This window comes from Acanthisitta chloris, unplaced genomic scaffold (assembly GCF_000695815.1).
Source record: "Acanthisitta chloris isolate BGI_N310 unplaced genomic scaffold, ASM69581v1 scaffold2601, whole genome shotgun sequence".
NCBI lineage: Eukaryota > Metazoa > Chordata > Aves > Passeriformes > Acanthisittidae > Acanthisitta > Acanthisitta chloris.
Window position 1 is genome coordinate 17,508 of NW_008656299.1, and position 23,124 is coordinate 40,631.

The 23,124-nt window shown below is 39.1% G+C and overlaps 1 protein-coding gene across 1 annotated transcript in view; it reads left to right on the plus strand.

Annotated features, from left to right (window-relative positions):
• Positions 1-23,124, plus strand: part of NELL1 (NEL-like 1 (chicken)) — a gene marked incomplete at its 3' end in the record, with an annotated part of 81,060 nt that overhangs the window by 15,037 nt on the left and 42,899 nt on the right. The window contains exons 3-4 of the mRNA XM_009084249.1: positions 6,447-6,597; positions 20,695-20,865. Of these exons, the coding sequence (XP_009082497.1) occupies positions 6,447-6,597; positions 20,695-20,865 (322 nt within the window). The remainder of the gene's footprint in view (positions 1-6,446; positions 6,598-20,694; positions 20,866-23,124) is intronic.

The following is a 23,124-nucleotide window of genomic DNA, read 5'->3' on the forward strand; positions in this document are numbered from 1 at the left end:
TTGTACAGTTTTCTGATTTTCCTCTGTAACAGCCAAATGGTTTGATGACAGTGTCAGTTGCATGCCCAGGTTGCTGCTCATCCTTCTGTTGCTGGAGAGATGACTCCAGTGCTTTCCTTGGTCATTCTATCCCTGTGGGTAGAAGAGACAAGGAAGGACCCTGGAGATAGGAGATCTGCATGCATTTTCTGTATTTAGGCTTTTCTAGAGCTTTCTACTACATAAGGCACCATATGCAGACTGGGGCTTGAGAAGCAGAGCCTTCTTTCTTGGCACATAATCATTTCCAAGTCTTGTGCAGTATCTGCTGCTCTGTTTGTTCTAGAGTATTCACTTTCCCTGGTTCAGTTTGAAATGCTGATAAAGCAAACAAAGGACTTAGACTCTGTGACAACTACTTAATTAGCCTGAGTGTGGCCATTCTAGCTGGTGCTCAAGTCCAGCCAGTTTTCAAGAAGTGAAGAGTCTGACATGAAGCCACTAAATCAGTTAAATTATTGGTTGGGCAGAAACTGATTTGATAAGTATTCTTTGTTTGATTTCTTTAGTAACTCAAAATTCTCCTGCCCCTGGCATCTGGAGTTTTAGGATTGGGTCTGCAATCACTTCCTGAAAGGAATAATATATATATATATCTATAATTTTAAATGCAAGATTAATTTTGTTAGGAGAGACCTAGTTGTAAACTAGCTTACAAACACGTATATCAAAATGACAGCAATATATGAGCACACATAGCCAGGGTTGTTTTGCATCATGGAAAAGGAGAGTTTACATTGAATTACACTATTTTTCCACCTTCTCTAGCGGAACTGCTTTTGCTGTATAGTCATGGGAACTTACCTTTGTGACATTAGCTGTTCACCCTGGTAATTGCTCCATCCTCTAATTTAATGAAAACCCATTAAACCGAAACAATAATTAAAATGAGACATCATCTCTGTAGGAGGCTTGCATATTAAAATCACCAAGCATTTCACTGCAGACGGATCTTATTCTTGAGAAACACCGTTTGAAGCAACATGTAAAAAGTGATTTACAATGAATAATCATAATTTAGAAAGCTGTGCTGTTGAACATGATTTCCTACTGTTTATTACTGACTCTGAGTGGAGCTAGCAAGGCAAAAAACATTTACAATGTCTTTTTGTACCAGTGAGAACACTTAGAAGCAGAGATGTGCTTGTGAGAAAACATCATGTCCTCTTCGGTCCCCCCTAGTAGTATAATTTTTTGAGAAGGGTCAGATGTTTTCACCCCTCTCTCTGGCTTGCTGGCAGGTAGGACAGGTGGCTCTGGTCCCCACTGTTCAGTGCAGGGTCCCCAGTGAACAACACGGTGCCTATGTTCAGTACCTTAACATACATTTGCATTTATTTTCCCTTGGCAGTACCCCAGAGTTTGCTAAAGCCCATCCTTTAGCCTGGTGTGGACGTGGTGTGGGCAAGTGGCAGGCGTGGTGGATGGATTTGGGGCTGGACTAAGGTGATGTCTGTGTGCTGGTGGCTTGCATGTGGCAGGCGTGGTAGATGGATTTGGGGCTGGGCTAAGGTGATGTCTGTGTGCTGGTGGCTCTCTGGAGCACAGAGCTGGCTCCAGCCTTAGTGCTGAATGCTGAACTGAGCTCCCAAAATGCTCTGGGAGATAGACATGGCTCTGTGCCTGTTCTTGCAACAGGAGCATGTTATAGTCTTATTTTGTTTGCATATAACTAGAAATTTGTGTGAATTTCATCCCCACATCTTAGAATAAAAATCTGGCACTATCTGCAGGTAACTACATTTTGCCCTTGCTAAGTAGGGAGGGCCAAGTACCTGAAGAATTTCATTGCTTGGTAGTGAAATGATTCTTTTTGGAGAAGATCCCCATGGTTGGTGATAGCATCCTTCTGGGAACTTTTTGGTCTGTTTGTGACTTGTATGGACTGAGGAATGCAGGGACCAATGTGCATAAAAGGAGTCAGTGCACTGGATCCCACTTGGACTCAGAGGCTTTGGTGTAGCATCTGCCTTCAGTGAGCAAGAAGAGTTTTGTGATGCTGTTGTGTGTTTTCATCCTGAGCAACATTTAGGAGCTGTCTACACTGGGAGTTGCTAGTTTTGGATCTTCCTTCTAATCTTGATTTCATTTTTGAAAAGCTGATGACTTAAAAAAATGGGGTGCTGGGGTGATTTTTCAGTGGGGTTTTTTTTTGTGGGTCTGTGTTTTGTTTGTTTTTTTAATAGAGATTTCAGTTTTATTGGATTTTGCCCATAGCAAGGTAAAAGCCAATATGCTGTAAGATTCAATTCTTTAATTTGCTGTAGCTGAAATCTAGATTGTCTGCTGTTGCTGGGTTAATTTCTGCTTGCTTGACTAGAGTGACTGTTCAAAGGTTCTCCTGAAAGCATGTTGAAGCAAATAGCTTTAAAATGATTGAAGTTACCAATAAAGCAATGCATTCTATAGTACGTTCTCTGCCAGAGGAAGTAAAAGGTATTCAAGCAGCCTAGTGAATGATAAAATGTATCTGTTGCTTTAGAAAATGAGCTGATTTAGAAATGAATGTTTGTATTTTCCCCCTAATGGACTCATGTATTAAAGAAAAATGATTTCCCAGATGGATTGGGATTCAGCTTTTAACATGTGATGCACATTTTTTTATTGCTTAAAATTCCAGCCCAAATGGTCATGTATTTCCCTTTGTACCATGGATTGTCATTGTGAACATAAGTTTGGCAAGGCCTTTGCATCCTTTTCTAGCATTATGCTTTTTCTTCTCTAACTCATTTTGTCTGCTTCTGTGTGGTGGTAATTTTTTAATACTATTTCTAATAGAGCTGAGGCCAATTTCTCCCTTTCTCTTGTTTAGGTCCTCTAATATGTTCTGGGTTACAAATGGCAAAACCTAAGGCTTTAACTTCTAGTTGTTAGAGCTGGTGATGCATAGAGCATTGATTCTGCACAGGAAGATGTGACTTGAGGGCCTAAATCTGATTGGTGAAGACTGATGCTAATCCTGAGTTATGGTACCTTCTTAATTCCATGGGCTCATATGGGACAAGGCAGCCAGGAGAAGACAAGGTGGCATCTCTGGGAGTGAGGGAGATGCCACCAGGCAGGGAAATGTGGGATGGTAGTGACGAGATGGATATGGTTTTCTGTCCAGGCAAACCACACCATTGGTTTTCATTTGACACTTATTCCTTGGACCTGCAGCTTAAAAAAAAAGAATTAAAATCCAGAAATATATGTCCTCTCTGGACATACCCAGAGACACATAGGTTGTGTCTCTCTGTCCTCTTTTCTGTTTGGCTGAAGGTAGAAAGTTGCCTTTACTCGATGCTCTGAGTTGATTTGCGTCTGTTGGACTTTCAGATAACTGAGTCTGCTCACTTTCTTTCCTTGTTTAATTTTAGAAATGCTGTGGTATGTTTTAAAAAGCCCTCCAGACACTCAGTATTTCAAATTAAGGAAATATAATCATATAGAAGGGCATATGAAAGTTATATCTGTTTGTTTATTTATTTTGCTGAGATTGCATTATCATTGGAGCATGAAGCGATGTTTCACTGAAGATTACTGTATAAACCTATATTGTTCTATATTATATGGGAAATACGACATTTCATTACAAGCAGACAGTTATTTTTATAGAGAGCATAAAAAGTATTTTGCCTTTCAGGCACCTGTGGTGAGGGGGTGTATGTATTCTCAATTTTTCTTCTTTTTTGAAGTGTGAAAATCAACCTGAAAATAGAAAGCTCTTATTCTAAATGGATTGTACTCCCGGTTCATTTGTATGGTATTTTCTGCAGAAATCAAGCAAAACATAGACACCTGACATTGCCATGGATTGTGTGGTGTGAGGAGGGCACTGCCAGAGGTGCAGAGGGGCTGTTCCATGGGGACGGGACGTACCCTTGTAGTTATTGAGATTGGGTTATGAAAAGCAGTGTTTTTTGTAGACGTTTTTATGTATTCAAGTAAATTTTTCACCTGGCTTGCAGAAGGAGTGTTCTGAGGCTGTGGTAATGAGCAGACCTGCTCCAGATAAATAGCACTGCCCTTAGAAGTATGTTAATTTCTAAAAGCCTAGTTATATAACTTCCCTTGTACCAATTATGCTAGAATAGTGTTGCAAAGCAGTATGTAAATACTGTTTGTTATCCAGTAGCTTGAGCCCAAGATTCTGGAATTTCAGAACTTTGGATCTTACTGATTTTAATCCATTGGGAATGAGTAGAAGTGTTGCATTTGGTTTTGGTGTACTCATGACTATGAAGAGTTTGAGTATAGCACAGTATTTCAAAGTACGTTTCTAACTGAAGCAGTCAGTGCATTGGTTGAGCATTCATGATTCTGACCAAGGAGACCTGTATTTTTATATAAAATTTGATGACTAGATGGTGGGATGTAGCTTTATATCTGGGCTTTCCTATAATGAAAAAATAATATACATTGCAAGACTTGACTGAAGTTTTAACATATATGTTCCGCTGACAGCACTGCCTGTTCTTTCACGTGGAAGAATTTTTGAAAGCATTGATAAGTCACATTTTAGTTCTGGTAATTGTGATGCCTTTAAGAAAAATTTTTGTAAGATACAAAGGTTTTTAACCTTCAAACAGTGATAATTATCTTCATCTGTCAGGTATTGGACATTTTATCTCTGAGTCTTGTGCCTTGGGACTACCAGTGCATTGTCTGTCTCTGTAGATAGCAAACTGGATATTGGAGAATTTATGGGTGTATGGGACACATAGTTTGTGTCTCCTGCATCAGCTTTTTAAAAGGAAACTACATAGTATTTATGACCAGTAATAACACCTGCTAGGTGAAGATAATGATACAGATAACAAAATCTGGTCTTCTGTGCTGGATTGTTTATTCTTCCATTCCACTTTATGATGGCAGTGGAAACGATTTCTATTCTTTGAAGCTTTATCCTCTACTGTGATAAAAATGGCATTGGACAGACAAATAGTTTGATGCTGTAAAGTGGGCACTATATTTATTTATCAGGGGAATTTTAGCTCCTGGCAAAGATTTTTAAATGATGACTAGTGATTTTTGGTGTCTAATCTGCAGTGCTTTTCAGAGGTGAGCCTTTCAGAGTGCAAGTGTGTTATGGATTCTGACTGTGTAAGCTCATTTGGAGGGCTTTAAGCTGCCCAGGAAAAATTGAGACACCCAATTACAAAACATGCTTGAATACTTTTTCCTTGGAGTTTGGTTTCAGTCCATGGCATTCCCTCAGTTGTTGCATGTCTGTTTACATTGTTTTCCAAGCCACTCTCTCATCCTTCTGTCCTCAAAGCCTCATTTAATAACACGATGGTGGTGTTTTGTTTAGTTTTTGTTTGGGTTTTTCCCCCCCCCTCCGAAGTGAAATTCTGAATTGTAAATCTCATCACTCCTTTGTGTGTTACAGCAAGAATTCTGGAGTGGATTCTCAGGATTCTGTTGAGTTATATGGTTTTCTACCAGCAGAGAATCTGTGCTGGCATTTTTGGCTTCAAAGTAGAGCTTTGGAAAAGGAAGCACACCAGGTTTCTAATTGGTTGTGACATCCAGGAACCGCAAGTGGCTCAGGTCTCACATCTGTGTGACAAAGGCCCAGCATGAGAGACATGGCAAGGGGAGGGAAGGTGATTTCTCCCTTTGGTCCTTAATCGTCTTTCCTAGCAATGATGTATGGTGAATCAAAGGATGAGTTGAAAATGAATGTGATGGGAGACAGTGCATTTGAATCTTAAAGGATCAAATATGAGAAAGGCATGATGCTGCTTGGACATCAGCAGGATTAGCGCGGCTGAAATGCTTCTGGATCTGCCTGGTCAGGCTGTAGTTTAATAAATATTGTATGAGCTGTCACACTTTGCTTGTTTAAACTGAGAAATCCCTGAAATGCAGTGGATTGCAAGCGTGTCTTGTATTTATTTCTCAGGCAGGAGCACAGCCGTATAGCATTATTAGCAATAATACATCTCTGCCTTACACTGTGCAAGGACAGGTTTCCTGTGATGTACGAGGGAGAGGTGTAACAGAGTCAGTGGTAAAAACTGAAATTGGAGCTTGGTGAATTGTGTTGGGAGAGGCAGTGCCTGAGATTTCTCAGAATTTAGGAGCCTATTTATCTGACTGCAGCACACCTTATTTACAGCAACTTAATCTGCTCGCAGCAGACACAAATGGCTCAGCATCCCGTCAAAAAAATCCATCAGAAAATCAGTAGCTGACCAGTTGTGAACTTGTCAGAGTGACAAGTGGGCATGCTGACAGAGATGGCATTTGGGCTTTCTCATTGAAAAAATGCAGTGGTGGAGCATGGTGGATGACTCCAAAAAATGAAAAATATTGATGGGAAAATGAAAAATGTAATCAAAATCTTTCTGATGTAGCATTTTTACTGGATTGTTATTTCCCTCTTTTTTTTTTTTTTCTTTTGAAAATAAAATTCTTAGATGTAGAAAGAGAAATCCACGCAGCTCCCCACGTGAGTGAGAAGTTAATTCAACTCTTCCGGAATAAAAGCGAGTTCACGTTTCTGGCCACACTGCAGCAAAAGGCTTCGACTTCTGGAGTTATACTGTCCATCCGAGAGTTAGAGCACAGGTAAGAGGAAATGGTTTCTCTCTTGTAGCAGCAGCAACATAAAAGATACTTGAGTGCTCAGTGTCCATTTGGACAATGTGTTGAAATGGTAGATGTAAAATCAAACGTGTAAGTTAGAGTCTTTGTTCATAGTTTGCAATTTGCTACTTTCTTCCTAGTTGTTTGTTTTTGTTATAGGAGGAATACAATATTTATGCATCCTGGTCTGTAAAATAACTTAAACAGAAAGATCAAAGCCAATGTAGTATACATGCAATGCACTTTGAAAGTTACAAACCTTGTAATGCAATTTCCCTGACTAGTTTATCATATGGAGTCTGGAGTTTGATTTCTCCTAGAAGTTAAACTTGAGTTTTTCCTGCTTCACCATGTTTTAGAACACTTTAAAAGAAAATGTTTTCTTTGTTGAGATTTAGCAATTAAGCTATTAAGCAACTTGTGCTTCCATGTTATACTGTGTATGTTTTCATTCCAGCATGAATACAGTAGATCCCTATTTCACCTGTGTCTCTTCTTTTAACCCTTTTTTCTGGTTGTCACTATGGCAGGAAAAAAAGAGGATTCTCTGATTAGCTGTTACAGTGGCAGACATCAATTTGTTAAAAAAGAAATGGTGTACTTGGTATTATGGTCCATGATACAATTCCAGTGGTGCTTTGATGTGTGTTGCATTAAATGGTCTCTTACTTATAACTTTGTAAATGCTTTTTAAACAATTTCTTAGGTCTTGACAGACCTTTGTGTCTAGTCTGACACATAAAAGACTTGTTCCAGTCTTTTCTGTTGTAATACAAGTAAAAGGACTTTCTTTGGTTGCTCTCATTTCAACTCTAATACCAGTCATTCTGCAGCATTTCTTTTGTGAAAAGATCCTGTTGGTATTTGTGTTAATCATGTATGTGATACTCAACTTTTAGCCCAATATCTTACCTTTTCTTGAGAAGGTATATGAAGGAGAAGGCAGTGGCTTCATTATAACCAAATTGTCAATGAAGGTTTTTGCCAGTGCAGCAGCAGAGATGTCCAGACAAGGGTAATTAAGGGGAGGACTCTATTTCCCTGTTCTATAATCATATTTTTCTGTCACCTTAACTTTGTTACCAGTCTTTCTTTTACTTTATTCCTTTTTGCATTTTTCAGGCCATTGTCTCAGTCTAGAAGAATATTGTACGTTACACAGGGATCCCTCCCTCACCCTCCTTCTCTTGCTGTTTTCCTTCTCTTACTCTCTCATTCCTCTTAGCATTACTTTTAAATTCCTCCAAGCTCTTCCAGGCCATTGTAGTTCTCTGAAGTCATGGTTAACAGGATCAGTTTGCCATGTTAAGGGTTTAGTTATTTATTTGAGAAAGAGAACACTGAGGACAGCCATTGAACAGCCAAATGCTGTCACATGGAGGAACATGTGCCTGCACTTAGCAAAATCCAAGGTCAAACCAGAAAGGCAGTGATGATTATACAACGTGAGGCACATGGATTTTTAGATATGGCATCTACTGAATGCAGCAACTCAAGTCCTCTATCTTGACAGGCAGGGGCTTGTAGAGAGATGTGCTATGCAGGAGTAATCTTGGTTGAACAAAATATGCTGCTGTTGTCCTTGCTGGCACTGAGGTTATCTTTAAAATTAAGATGTGCTTAAAAATATATACAGTTGAAGGGTTGAATACTAGTCTCAGTAAGACTTTTGTAGCTCTGTTACAAAAAAAGTTTGTAACTGAGGAAGTTTCAGTCTGTAGTTCTGTGTAAAACAGGCATGTCTGGTGTTGTTCATGACTGCTGTTACTTTGAGTGTCAGATGGATTACTGCAGCTATCCTTTTCTGGACTTACTGTGTATCACTGAAAGTCATTGTTTGCTTCTCTAGTTTCTCAAGTTGCTACTCTTGCTAAGATCAGTGCATTGAAACCCTTTGGTCTATGATGACAGAAATTAATGAAGTGGATGACAGTGGATAAAATACTTTTTAACACTGATGAGGAGCAGAGAGCAAAGATTGGGGGCAGTACTGAAGAGACCCTGCTTACATTAGATCAATGTAATAGCAGAACTTTCAGATTGATATTTCTGTAACTGCTCAAGTTACTCTATAGATTTGCATGTGAACTGAAATGGATGCAGACCCTTGTCACAGGGGAAGCCTTTTAGAAATTCTTCGACTAAGCTTTTGATAATTCTCACGGTTCTGTCCCGGTGACATCCAAGTTTTTCAGCCTCCCTGTGCCTATGAAAATAGGCAATGTAAAGAGAATAGTAAGGAACATCTTTGTTTCGTTATGATTAAGATGTATGGGAACAAATATAAGGGTACATTATTACCTAACTCAAATATTTTTTTTATTTATTATGGAAAACCCAAGAACTCTTCTCAATTTCTTTTTGCTCAAAGAAAGAGATATTACAGTATAGGGTATAATGTTTATTTTTAACTTACCAGTGTACCAAAAGTGGCCAAGTTAAAAGTTTGAGCCTTCAGCACAGGTCAAGGTCAGAACAGGAGGTCAGGGACACCTGAATAAAGGAAGCTGTGATAGCTGTTGGTACCAGAGTTCATAGCTCTATGGAAAATGTCTTTTTGTGTTGCACACAGACTTGATAGATGAGAAATAGGTGTTATTCCAAGCAAAGAAAAGGTGTGTCTATGTAGATATATACACTTGTTTTATATGCCAAGTTATTTTTGCCAACATAACAACATAGCTACTTACCTCATGCAAAACTGCCTTGTGAGGTAGTGGAAATGATTGGTAGTAAATACATAGAATGTTTGGTTTAAATTTAATTTCTCTAGTAAATGTAACAGGATTTTGTTTTCCAATAGAATGGAACTCTTAAACTGAAGATATTAAAATATTAATGTAATTTTTCTTGAAGTCAGTCATTTAGATATGCTGTTGTACTAAGTGGCTATTTCACAACAATTAGATATTTGCTGTTAATTTATATCGTCGTTTGATGGACAGGATTTACTCTGCAATGGTGGCATGCATCTTTGTTAATATTTTATTGGATCAGTTTAATGATGATAAAGACATTGTTTTCATGATTCAAATGTATTAAAATACATCTTGGAAAATGGAAAGCCTAATTAACACAGATTAAGTCTAATTGAACAGTCTGACAGTTTGTGCAAACTGTGTACATAGTTATCTGGAATACAGTGGTAAATTTGTAAATTCTTAATTTTTTTCTTAAATTGTAGGTAATGAAATGTAATACAGGATAGACAAACATGGTACTTGGGGATGCAGTAGGTGGTAACTATTTTCTTGATTGGCAAATTATGCTACCCAATTTTTCCTAGATAAGCATTGTGAGCTGCTTTACTCACAGCCTTTGACTCTTTAGACCACCAAAACACTTGGAAAAGGCCATCAAGATATTTAAAATCCCACCCAAAATGCATCCCTATTTCAACAGTGAATTAATACATTTTCATATGAGGTTGTCTAACTGCTCCTTACCTGCTCTAGCCTTGCATGGTCCAGAGCCCAAGAATATAAATTAGATGGAGTCAGTATTGCCTTTGAGGTCTTTAATTAATGGGTTCTGAGATATATTGATGCTTCTTTTCCACCACTGGCCAACATAAGTATCAGGAGGAATATGTCAAGCATGTTCAGATACCCATGTGTTATCAGCCTTTCTGAAGAGTGTTTTATTTTAAAATGGGAGCATGATAGAAGTAAGTGAGTCATAAGGTAAATGTTTGTAAGATTTTCTTACAGGGAGCATTAAAAATTTTATTTTTTTCTAAATTTTCTGAGTTTTTTAATGTGTGGAGTTTTGGTTTTTTTTAATAGGCTTATAACCTATATCCAGGACCTGAACTTGAGAAAATTTATTCTGTGCCAAATATTTGGAAACCTGTAAGCTGATTGTACTGCTTTGGTGAAATGGATTTATTGAGTGGAAAAGCTGTGCTGATTACAGATATTCAGGGAGATTCTGATAAATGTGTTGGGCTCATGGTGATTTTTGTTCCTTGCAAGTCAGTTTTGGATGGGGAGGGGAAACAGATCCAGTGTGTTGTTGAATACTTCCCCCCAAGTGACACTGTGAACAGCTTCTGAGACTGTTTGAGGAGGAGATGGAGAGCTGTACGTTCACAAATAACAGCTGGAAGGCTACCAGGCAGTAATAAGTTTAATTAAAAACACAAAGGGGTAATAAGCTAGTTAAATTAATCACTGAAACCTAACTGGTGGAAAGAAGCCTATGCAAGTGACTTCTGACCCTAGTTGTAAACCTGAAAAATTGGATTTACTCCCTGCTATGTCTTAGCTTATTCTCTGCAAGATGGATATATGCATATTGGATTCCAAGATGCCCAGTATTCAAAAGGGGAAGGAAAAAACTCTGCAAATGTATCCATTAACCTTTTTCTTTTAGGGTAAAGGGCACATCCTCATGAATATTTATATGTAGAATTGCTAAACTGGAAAGCTGTAAAGAGAATATAAAGATCCTGCCTTACTTCCATCCCTCCGAATGAGGTGGTGTGAAATATGTGAGCCATCTACGCGCCCTTTTCCTTCTCAAAAGGTCTTTAGAGATGCAAATGCGAATAGAATTGGACCCACCTGCTTCTGTGCTTGGGGTTAAAGTATGTGAAAGAGGAAAGTGAGGAGGAACTGCTACGTAAATCTTCCACTGATTTAAGCATTGTGAAAGAGGAGTTACTACTTGAGGAGTTACCTTCCATCCTGTGGCTCCCTGCTGAGAGCAGGTGTTTTATGTACACTAGGCTGACAATTGTTGTCTCTGAAGCATTAAGGTGCTGCTGCTAACCAGCTGCTGAAACACAGGGATTGGACCAGGTTGGCGATTGGAGAATGGCTGACAGTTTGAGATGCTTTAAATCCGAATTTGGACAGTGCAGAAATGTTATGGTCAGCCAGGAGCAAGATGTGTAGGTCCCCTAGGAGTGTTCTCCAACAGGCTGAGTTATTCTGTTTGATTGTTTTATGAACCTCTGATATAGGCAAAGAACCAGAATGTCTCAAACTCAGATTGAATGCAGCTTTCTGAAAAACATCTGCTGAATTTGGGCTGCTCATTAAGAACTCTGGTGTTCATTTGCTTGGTTGATGATAGGCTGGTGATGTGCCTGGTTTTTTGGGGTTTGTTTGCAGCTTTGTAATGATGCCCATGTGTTTTCTTTGCCCTAGGCACTGCCTTTAGAAATAGAGGTGGGTGGCAGTGCCTGCCCTAATGACTGTTTTCTGTGGGAAACTGCCAGAGCTCAGGAGCAGGGAAGGTGGAGATTCCATGAGACTGAGGGCACCCAGAGGGAGCAGACATGTGGATGGGTCTTGACAGAGGGGAAAGGAAGAGAGGGGGTTTTTTTCCTTCTGAGCATCTAGGAGAAAATGTGTGTGTCGTCTGCAAAGTCGGTTTCATTAACTAGGGTGCAACAAGCCAATAATGACACACTTGACAGAGACATTGATTATTTATTTCAGCTTTGCACAAGCTTAGGTGCTCAGGGGTTTCCCACAAATCAGGCACACCAACAGAACTATCCATTCTGTTATTTATATACAGGTCAGAGTTAGTAACTTGCCAAGTACAGCCCCTCTGTTATGACTGGCTTGCAGTTTCCATCAAAGTTATGTACTCACAGCTAACTTCTATGCACACCCAAGGGAAGGGTCTTCCCTTTTTTGACCTGGAGATATGATTTTTAGCATTATAATGAAGATAGTTCAGCTAAGGGATACACGGACCTTGATTCTTTTGCCAGGTTGGCAATGTATACATAGACATACAACAATATCTCGATTTACTACATCCTCATGGCTTATTAGTTCTGGGGATGTCCTTGACTAAGGGATCCTAACTATTCCTCTCATTAAGTGTCCTTTCCTACTGATTAGGAAAGTCTTAATAAGCCAGCTTGAAGTATATAAAGATCACCCAGACCTAAGATGGCATATTCCTTTTGGCATATTCCACATTTCACAACATGTGGAATTTGTCATAACATAAGAAACCACTGAAAAGCTGCTGGATTTGAGAGTGTGATTAGAGGGAAGAACCTGTCTTCTAAGGACGCAGCAATTAGGGTAATTTATTTTCAAATACTGTAGTTTTACTCAGGTGGCAGACCTCATTAGTTTAAAAGGCTGTTATCCTCTTTTGTTTTATTAAAATCTGGTATTTAGAGATTGTGGATTTGGGGATCCCCTGAGCTGAGCTCTTGCTGCAGTGATGAGCATGAGGGAGGGAGGGACTGGACTGGGGCTATGCTTGGTTTTTGTTACAGCTCTGCTGGGGACTGTCTGGTCACACTGGCAGCTCTGGGGTTCTGCATACCCACAATGGTCCATGAGCTAATGCCAGCTCAGAGTCCCAGATTAGCCTTAAAAAATCAAGAGCTCTCATTCAGAAAGTCCTCAGGTACAAATGCTTTGTGGATTGCAAGTGATCCACTGCAGAAACTAACCTCTGGCCAAGGGCTGTGGGTGATGAGCCCTTCAAGGACTGTACTGCAGAGTGTAACTGTGGATTGTGCTAGAGATACAGTGGTAGTGAGAGTACAGGGTGACTTGGTATTGGAGTGGGTGATATGTAAGGAAACGAATAGTTTGTTGTAGGTTATTTTTCAGTAAAGTTAAAGACAATGTTTTGGGGTTTTTTTGGTTCTTGTTTGTTTGTTTGTGCTTTTAGAGGTACAGTTAAGGAGTCATGACTTCACCTTACTTGGCTCTTTTCTGTCCTGCTGGCTGTGCTAGCTCTGAAGTCTGTTAAGATGCTGGTACTACCTACATGATTTACTATGAATAGGAGAGAGTGTTTTTCAGATAGTAGACTCATTGTAGCCTCAGTGAAGACAGATTTTTAGGCCTATGAAATGGAAACAAAAATGCTTAAGGTTGATCCTTACAACACATGCCATGAAAATCAGTAGCTGCTTTGTACCAGCTCTGACTCCAACTGTCTTTTTGCTGGCAGGTAGATGTTGGGGTTACTTTTTTCTTTATATGATCAAAGAAGAAAGTAAATTTGTATTTGGGTGACCTTTGCCTAGTTTAGTTGCAGGTACACAAGTGCTTCATAAATGCTTAATGCCTTGCAGCTTACATGCCCAGCTGCCATGTAGAAGATATGTTGAACAAAAGACAAAATATTAATAAACATTCTATAATCATAGAAAATGTCATCATGGGTGTGTTTATTGCTACCTGTTTCAAGCTAGGCTGGTGTAACATGGTGCCTGTTGTCCTCAAAGTGGTCTGAATGGAAAAATAAAGTTGTTTAATTGACTGTATTTAGTTCCTTTTGCTTGAAATGGTACAAATGTTTGAGGGAATCCTGATTAGGTAGCTAGTAGCACAGTGAAGTTGAACTTTTAGGCTTTTACTAGAGATGTTCAAAAGAATTTAGTATTACATTTTGGCTACACTGGATTTGCTTGTATAGGAGGAATTCTTTTGGAATGCAGTAGGTGATGACAGTCTTTGTGCAACATATAGGATTCAGCTTTTGCATTTTCTTTTGTAGAAAGTTGATCTGATTTTTCAGCAAGATACCTTCATTGTCACAGTGATCCTTCTATTCAGAACACCTTTTGTGCTACCTGATATCAGTCTGATTTTGCTCGTGAGCTTTGATATCAGTATCTGCCACAGTCCTAAGTCGTTAATGCCACATAAGTGAAGATTTGCCATGTATGGTTTTGCTGTGCAGCTTCTCAGTCTGTCTTTATTTAAACAAGCTGTTAACAGTAGCTTTGGATGGTTTGTAAATATGCATGGTAAGGAAGCTTTGCTGTCTTACCTCCCAGGAGCCACTGTGCAGTCACACTTGCACTACCTGAGACTTTCACTGTAGGGACTGACACCCCCTGCACTTTGGGCTCCTCTCTTGCCTCCCTACAAACACCACGCTCACACAGACAGGTTCCCCTACTGGCTGAACCCCAGGTTTCCTACAGCAGAGTCTCAAATGACTGGATCTCTGAAATAATTTAATCATGGTGCAACCATAGAATAACAGCTCGAGCTGGTTTCTCTGAGGAGGGTCCCTGAATAAAGGAAATACTGGAGGTTTATTCCCTCAGTTTAAGCATGCAAAAGTCTGGGGGTCCTTGGCTCATGCTGTATCTCAAAATGTCTGGTCATCTGGCTTGTGCCACAGGTCCACAGCATTTTTGCTATGCTCCCACCACCCAGAGCTCAGTCTGTTTGCACTCAGCTGCACCCTGAGCTACCTGCACTAAATGCATTCCTCAACGTGCATATGTAGCCAAGGACTAGATCTTACTTGAGCAAGTAAGAGTATTTCTTCAAAATTCAGTGTTCCACGATGTGTAGCTTCAGAGCTTGGGATCTTGCCCTGTTGCGTTATAGTAACTAGGGTACAAGAACAGTGACTATGGAAGGGACTGAAATATTTGCCTTGACAGCTGTAACTTGTTCTAGTCTTCCATCCATACAGAACTGTGGTGACAGCTGCAGAGTGAGTGTTTCGTTTAGTTTGAAGAGATGTATCTTTTGCTTTAGAGGCACTGTTTTTTCTCACTTTGGCTTCATGGACAGGGGCAGTAGTCTTGGGTGGATGCCTGTCAGCTTATCTGCAACACAGTGCCCACTTGCTTTCCACTGAGGACTATCAAAACAAGATCTCAGTTACTTTTATGTTGCTGTCCAGGCTGAGCCACTTGGCACCACAACCAAAAGAGTGACTACTGTGCACACAGACTCAAATTGGTGATAAGGAGCAGCAAAAGGCCAAAAGTGTAATCATCTGTGATTCATCACAGAATCTCTGTAGATTGAAAATCTAGGAATGTGTGATAATGGATGCAGATTTGTTGGCTGTTTGTCTCTGAATTTATCAGGAAGTGTCTCTCTAAAGATGCTAAAGCACAGTTGTCTTGCCTGAAGTCATATTTGTCATTAAACATCATTAATTGGCAGAATGCTGTTGTGAAATGAAAAAAGCTATGTGCACAAGAAGTCCAAATAGGGCAATTTGTGCAGAAGCTTCCTGAACTTCTAGCTGATGATATCAAATTGGTTGGTCTCTGGACTTTCCTTGAATTTGCTTTGTTATAAAAAATAGATTGTGCCTTGACCAGACTGACAATTTTCTACAAGTTTCTGTTCAGCAAGAGCTTGATGCTCATTATGGCAGTGATTTTTTCCCAGTATTTGAGACCAGACATGGTAGTGTTCCTTCAGTATGTGCAAGGTGACTGGTGCTTCCATCCTTGAACTCCTGTGGTTTTGTGACCTTCTCCCGCACAATGTTAAGCATCTGCACAATGTTTTGACTAGATGGCAATCCCAAGTTTGTACATATTTGCAGGGCTGCCATCTGTGCCTGCTGCTTTGCCCTGGGACATCTGTTCAGTAGCTCTAAGAGCATCTGCTATAAGTGCTGGTGCTGCTCCTTCAAAGAGGCTGTGGGGCTTCATTTGGCACTTGATCAGGGATGATGGAAGTTGTAAAGTCAGAGTAACTCTGCTTTATTTACGTTTGAATGTGATGAAGGGGAAGATTGCCAGAATAGAATGCAAAAAGTAGTTTTGCTTTAGTTCTTAGAGCTCTTATCAGAGCATTTAATCTGCATTGTGCTTACCCTATGATGTGCTGCTGTCTTCATTGTGGGATGTTTTAGTGTTTCATGAGTAAAGATCAAAAGAAAAGTGTTGTGTGAGCTAAGGATATTCAGGAGGACATCTGTCATATCTATTGGTGTCCTATCTTATCTGTAGTCTGAGTTGTCCTTCCTTTGGCCACTTGCACAGCCTGACAGCAGTAAAATCCTTGAAATAAACACGGTGGTGTTTGCCACAGGATAAGATCATTTCTGTGGGTTGAAATGATGAATAGGTGAATGGTTCTTCAATGCAAGTGGTGGATTAAGCCAACTCACCTTATAGAAATACATTGCTGTTTCTGCTTCAGGTGTCTTACATGTTCTTATTTAATGTTAATAATGACTTTTCCAATTTTTTGGTCATTACATCCACAGTAGATGTTTCCAACTTAAAGTATACTTTTAAGAACCTTTCTCTCCCTGGCTGCAAGTGAAATGAGCAGTCAAATGCACAGTTAAATATTCATTATGGTGGTGACTAAAAGAAAGGGGGAAAACCCACCACATCAAACATAACTGAGTCAAGCTTTAACCTCTCCTAACAATATTTGTGTGTGATGTGCATGGGGGTTGCAAAAGCTGTCAGAAAGCATTGGAAAGCATTTTGAGTTGATTGTGGAATAATTTTGTCCTTCTGTAAAGCACATTGCATGACCTTAAAATATCCCAAGTTATTTTGATGTGCATAAGATCAGTCTGAATTTAGCAACATGTTTTTCTCTTATACATTGAGATTGAATGAGAGACCATGGACAGACCTATAAAAAGCATTTGAATTCTGTAATTGTACAGAAGAAGGCAACAGTAACTTAGATGCTTAGCAAATATGGAAATTCTGCTAGTGGGAAAATTTCAGCCAAGGTCATATTGTCTTGCTGTTCCATTAACAGCAAGCTCTATTACATGTGTTCTGAGAATTTCATCTGTCAAAATGCATGCTCACTTTTGCCCATGCCTGTTTAAAAAAATCTAAAAAAAGAAATCCTTATTGAGAAATAGCAAATAAAACAAGAAACCATCACTCGGTGCTAAGAAGTTGACAAGTAGTTTACTGTCTTTCACCTTTCTCTGGAAAAAGGTCTTGAGGAGGGTAAGAGGGAGCTAACTGTAGGGCAGACTGACACAATTCATGCAGATGTGTTACAGAGTCAGAGACTGTTGTGATACTTAGGGACCTCCCTTGGGCTTCTGATATGGATCTTTTGGCAACATTGAAAGTTCCCATGTGCTTACTGATGATACCTTCGTCCAGACAGTCCCAGATGCTGCAATCCTTTCAGGCACATTGATTCATTCTAGTCCTATGGGTTTTTTTAGATTCTCACAAAATACTAGAAAATACCTCCAGAACACTTACCAGAGATGGGTTCATTTTCCTCCCTTTTGTATGGAAGCTTCTATTCACTTCCCCCCTCCCCACTTCTTCCTTTTGCTTTATATTAGATAAAAACTTGCACAATGGCATTTCAAGTCAAAGATGAGATAGAGATTAAAAAAAAATCCATTTATTTTCTCTGGCTTTACTAATTATTTTCTCACAGGTTGATGATTTCTTGCCTAAGTTTCTTCTTCCAATCATTTATCTTCCATTCTACAATTTGCAGATTAGAACCTGAACACAGAGCAGGTGCCCTTATTTCCAGTAGTGAATGGCCTCTGTGTCATTGCTTTTCAAGAGGTTTTCTTTTCCTCAGAGTCTGGGGCAAGGAGAAAAGAAAAAAATGATGTTTGCTACTGAGAAAGCTCTTTGCACATGACTATATTCTGGTAGAGAAAAGACAACTACATCTTCAAAACTGTCAGCATAGTGAAGCATGTGTGTAATCAAGGTCTCAACCTGAATTTGTGCATCTTAGAAAAAATAATCAATGCAAGAATGTTGGGGTTTTTTTTTGCCTTGTGTTTTTCAAATACTTGCTTTAGTGTTGGGATTATCTGGTTTCTGCTGTTGGGATTTTGTTGACTGGTGGTTACTGATGTTTGAGCACAACTGCTTGAAGTGTGGTGAAAAATAGGTGCAGAATTTGACTGCTGTCATCCACCTTTCCTGCCACTGAAGAGGTGAAATATGATATTTTACACAGTCCTGTGGCACTTAATGCATTGGGTGGCCATATATAAAAATGCTAGCACTGGCTATTACAGTACATTTTAACTAATCACCTCTGTTCTATATGATTAGTCAGGAGTCAGTGACAACAAGCTCAATGCCTAAGCAACAAGCTGCTCTTAGTCCTGGGGTAACTATTGACACTAAAGCTTGTCAGATGAGGAGCTGTGCTGCTTTGCAATTCCCTATGCTGTACAAATAATAGAGCATAGATGTGATTAAGTACAGTGTCTGCCTGACCTTTCCAGGCCTGGACTATTGTCTTTGCATTAACAAACAAATCATTGTGTGGTGAATGATTAGCTCTGTGGCTATTGGAGATTATGAAGAATGACCACAGGAAGTGATTTGCTTCCTGCACCAGCAGCTTGTGTTGTGTTTGGGCTTTTAAGCTTCTGTGATCAAACATCTAATATTTATACAGAATACAATACATTTATACAAACACTTTGTGAGAGAGATACTAGAATGTTGTGTAGCTCTCCCTCAGTTTTTTAAAGTTTCCTGTCTCACTTCCTTTTTGTGCTTTGACAGCAGATGGCAATTACGAAATGTTTAATTATGACATCACTGATAGTTCTTGTCCTAGTGCTTCCCTGGCTTGAAAACACCAGCAGCACTATCTTCTCTGTGTTGACTGAGCTGTTACTGAGCATCAAAATCAAATAATAGAAAAATATTCTCCAAATTTCTTGTGAATGTAATTTTGATATTTTAATGGATGGGGGTAGTAGTTAATCAACATTCTGCTCTACTATTTAGAAAACTCCTGTTTCTCTGTCCTCCTGGTGCTGTTATGTGCATGAAACAGTCCAGTCCCTTCACACCACAAGCCTTTCTGATTTTTTTTTCCACTCTGTACTGCATGTATTTTATTTGCACCGATGCCTGCTGCGTTTTCATTCAGTTTTGGTTTTGCCTTTACCTCCTTGTGTATTTTACACTTGAGTCTGATTCAGGTGACCTCATAATGCTCATATGTTGCAAGAAAAATATGATAAGGCATTGACAGGTTGGAGGAGAGCTTGAGTTTCACTTTTGATCAAGACTTACTGCCTTTGTGTTCCCCTTCCGAGTCTGTAGCAAACTTTTGCGAGTGTTTCCAGCTAGTGTTTCATCACATAGATTTTTCCCAAAGAACTCTGTTTTTTAGTTATGTTCTAAAGAACTTCAACTTCGCTCGTAAGACTTAATCTTGAAGTGCACAAACCTCATGTAATGCTTGTGCACACAGCTATTAGGGTCTGTATACTGCCAAGTGGTGGAAAAGGTTTGTGGGGAAATGAAAATCGGCACTTGGATATTTATTGTTTTGTGTTGCATTTATTTTTTGAAAGTGGATTCATTGCTGTAATTTTTTTCCCCTTATCCCAAACTAGCAGCTATCTTTCAACTGCCATGTTAAATTGGTGTTGTCCAATAAGGAAAAACATGACACAGATTGGGTAGGAACTAGCTGGACAGTCTAACATCTTCACTTAGTTGTAGAGTTATTTCTACTATAAAAGGAGGTCTGACCCACCACCTTCTTTCTATATTCAGAGTTTCATTCTAGCACCAAAAAGTTTTGATATGCTGTAAATACTTGACGAGGTCCAAGAGAAGACTTTGCTGTTTATGTTGTCAATGTGTCCTGGAACGGCTAAATTCATCTTGGGAAGAGAATTAACTCCCCCCACACCAGTGTGAAGACAGTTAATAGCTGTACTTCATTGGCTCTCCTGTGGCTGTGGGAACTGTCTGAAGGTTCTGATTGTTGGATTGTTTAATGGCAGGTGTAGAGGCACCTAATCCAGCCAGGAGGTTTCGTCGTTCCCTTGTAAAGCTGCACAATCACAGCAGTAACAATAAAAGTCAGAAAATGAGTTAAGCACAATTGCATGTAGGGGAGTTCTAGAAGTAAACAGTTAGGGTTTTTTTAACTGGATTTGCAAGTAGTAAATACAAATTTAATGATTACCTGGTGTTTTCTTACCTTAATGGCTTTTTGTTTGTGGTAGTGATATATACAGTTCTTTGTTTTTCAATTTTTCTACAAATCCTGCATTCATACAAAATACTTTGAAAAGAACAAGACTTGGGTTTTTCTAAGTTATCTGTTCTATGTGTAAAAAGTGGACTTCAGTTTCTCGGGCTAAGAAATGGTGCTTTGAAAGTGAGTTGTTTCCACACAATTAGTAATGCTGTTTTTGTATTGCTCTGAAAGTATAGTCTTGTCTCTTTACCTCTTTCACAAAAATTAATTAGTAGCTAATTCATGCTGAGTAACCTCTTTAGATTGTGGCCTTCTATGTGGTGTTTGCTTAAAAAAAGAAAGTGACAGAACAATAATTATACCAAAAAAATGGAACTGATTCTTCTTTGTGTTTTCAATACAGCTATTTTGAACTGGAGAGCAGTGGCCTACGGGATGAAATTAGATACCACTACAGGTTCAATGGGAAGTCAAGAACAGAGGTGTTCCCATACCGCCTGGCAGATGGACAGTGGCATAAGATTGCTGTGTCACTCAGTGCATCCCATCTTCTGCTCCACGTGGACTGCAACAGGTAAGAAAATATGTCCAGTAAATTATATTTCTTTAAAAAAAAAGATCTCTCTACCTACACGCGGGAATGAAATTGGAAAAAGAGATTTCTTTTTTAATTATCTAGCTAGAAAAGCACACTAAGCTGCCATGGGATAGGGAAAGGAAAACAGAGTATTAAAATGGAACAATTCATTGTGATTATGAACAAATGTGGAAAAGGTTGATTGCTGACTGGGGAGTACTAAATGCATCTCTGTAGTTTAGGCTCTAGCTGTGATGTTATGTTTGCCTGTGATTGCATTTAAGTGTGATGGATTGGTGTGCAGTCTGTTCTGTTGTGAACTGCTTCACTCAGCATACCTGAGAACCTGAAGAATAGACAGATGCGTCAGAGGCATTTTAATTTTACTTTGCATAATCAAGCAATGCACCTTTTACTGATTTTTTTTTTGTTTTTTTTTTTTTCTCCACCTGCTGATCCATTTGGAAACTTCTGAGAAAGCTGGAACCTTCTCTTTGCATGTCTGGAACTGGTGCTTTTTATTTTCTGTAGGGTATTCTGTCTGTCATTGCACTTTTCCTTTAAAAGTTGTGAAGACTGCAAGGTGGCATCTTGCCAGGATTTCAAGGAATAAAAAGCAGCAAACCTAGACTATCTTTTCCCTAGAATTCCTCTTGCCTTGGGACTTGATCTCACAATGTATTGTCGACTTGAAACTTAGTGGCTGATGAGGAAACTCAGCTTGAAACTGGGACTTTCAAAATAGTCTTTAGGAATGAGGAAAACAAACCATTACTTTTGTGTCTTATTGTACCAAATTATTAAAAACATATCCTTTGCATGCAGTGAGAAGATCAACATTATGCATTTTGGAATTGTGGCATTTAAATGGATGGGGTGATGTTAGCAGATTTTTTTTTTTTTTATCCCAAAGTCTTAATTTTGTTCAGGCAAGCAGAATGAAGTTAGATGAATATTATAGAAATATGCAATTATTGGACCATTTGAAAAAGTTTAAATTTTGACCAAAGTAATTAAGAGATATTGTTTTGAGAAGAATATTACAACCATTTTGTGCAGCTGCATTAGCTGCTGAAATAAAAATCTAATCTGAAGGAATGTTGCTTATTGGATCCTTTTATTTGGACCTTAGAAGCAATTAAATGCTTAGAGTAATTTTAATTTCATTGAAGGGTGAAAACTACAGTATGTAAAGATTGTCTTCATTTCACTAATTTGATTTATTTACCTTACCATTATTTGTTTATCTCTTATTTCCTAGAATAGTACAATTTTTTGTTTATTGACATTGTGGGTTTGGGGACAGGTTCTTCATTATCTACTGTGATATCTTTATTTTGTTGTGGGGTTTTTTTTGAAATTTTTTTTTTTACAGACAGCAAATGTGTTTTAGGAAGCCCCTTCTTAGCAGATTGTTCAGCTGGCTGCTTTCTTGCACGCAATGTGAAAAGAAGACAGCACAAAATGACAGCCTGGTGCAGAATTCTATCCAGGGACAAGGAACTGCACAGAGTCATGGTTGTGACCTGATTTTCTTTACAGCAACAGGCAGCAATAGATAAATACAATTATGGAATGAACCGTGCTGCCACATCAGGTGACAAATATGTATAGCCATCTGTGTCAGGTAGCCCTGAACAGGGCTGATCCATCTAACAGTGTCCCTTAAGGTGGTACATCTCAAGGCTGCTCCCAGCATAAATCCATACCTAAATCTCTCTATTATTTGGCTGTGTGGTTGTGGTATTTTATGACAACTGTGCAAAAGTAATGGGGGTCATTCTGAAACCATGTCTTGAGGGCAGATCACAGCAGAAGTTTAAATGAGAGAAAAAAAAAAAAGGAAGTCTTTAAGTTCCTGACTCAGCTGTAGCATCTCTGTTCAGTTAATTAGAGAATTTTGTGAATATTGGTGTTCTTTTCCTTTATTATGTCTTAACCCCTTATATCTTTGGACTCAGAAGAGGAGTCAACACCTAGTTCATCTTGGCACTGTGACAGTGCAATAAATGTCAAAGCTCTGAAAAGGAGGAGCAAGTCAATGAGGGACACAGTGAGCTCTGCTGAAAACCCTAAGCCTTCATGTTAATGTTAGGAAAGCTGCACCTGAGAGTATGCAGAGAATCCTGTGTTAAGAGCTGTGGACTTTACGTGTAAATGTCACCATTTTAGGCTAGTGCAGTGTCAGTGGCTCTTGGCAGAGCTCAGGATGCCTAATGAGAAGTGATGCTTCCACAGATATAGCAAGTCAGTCAC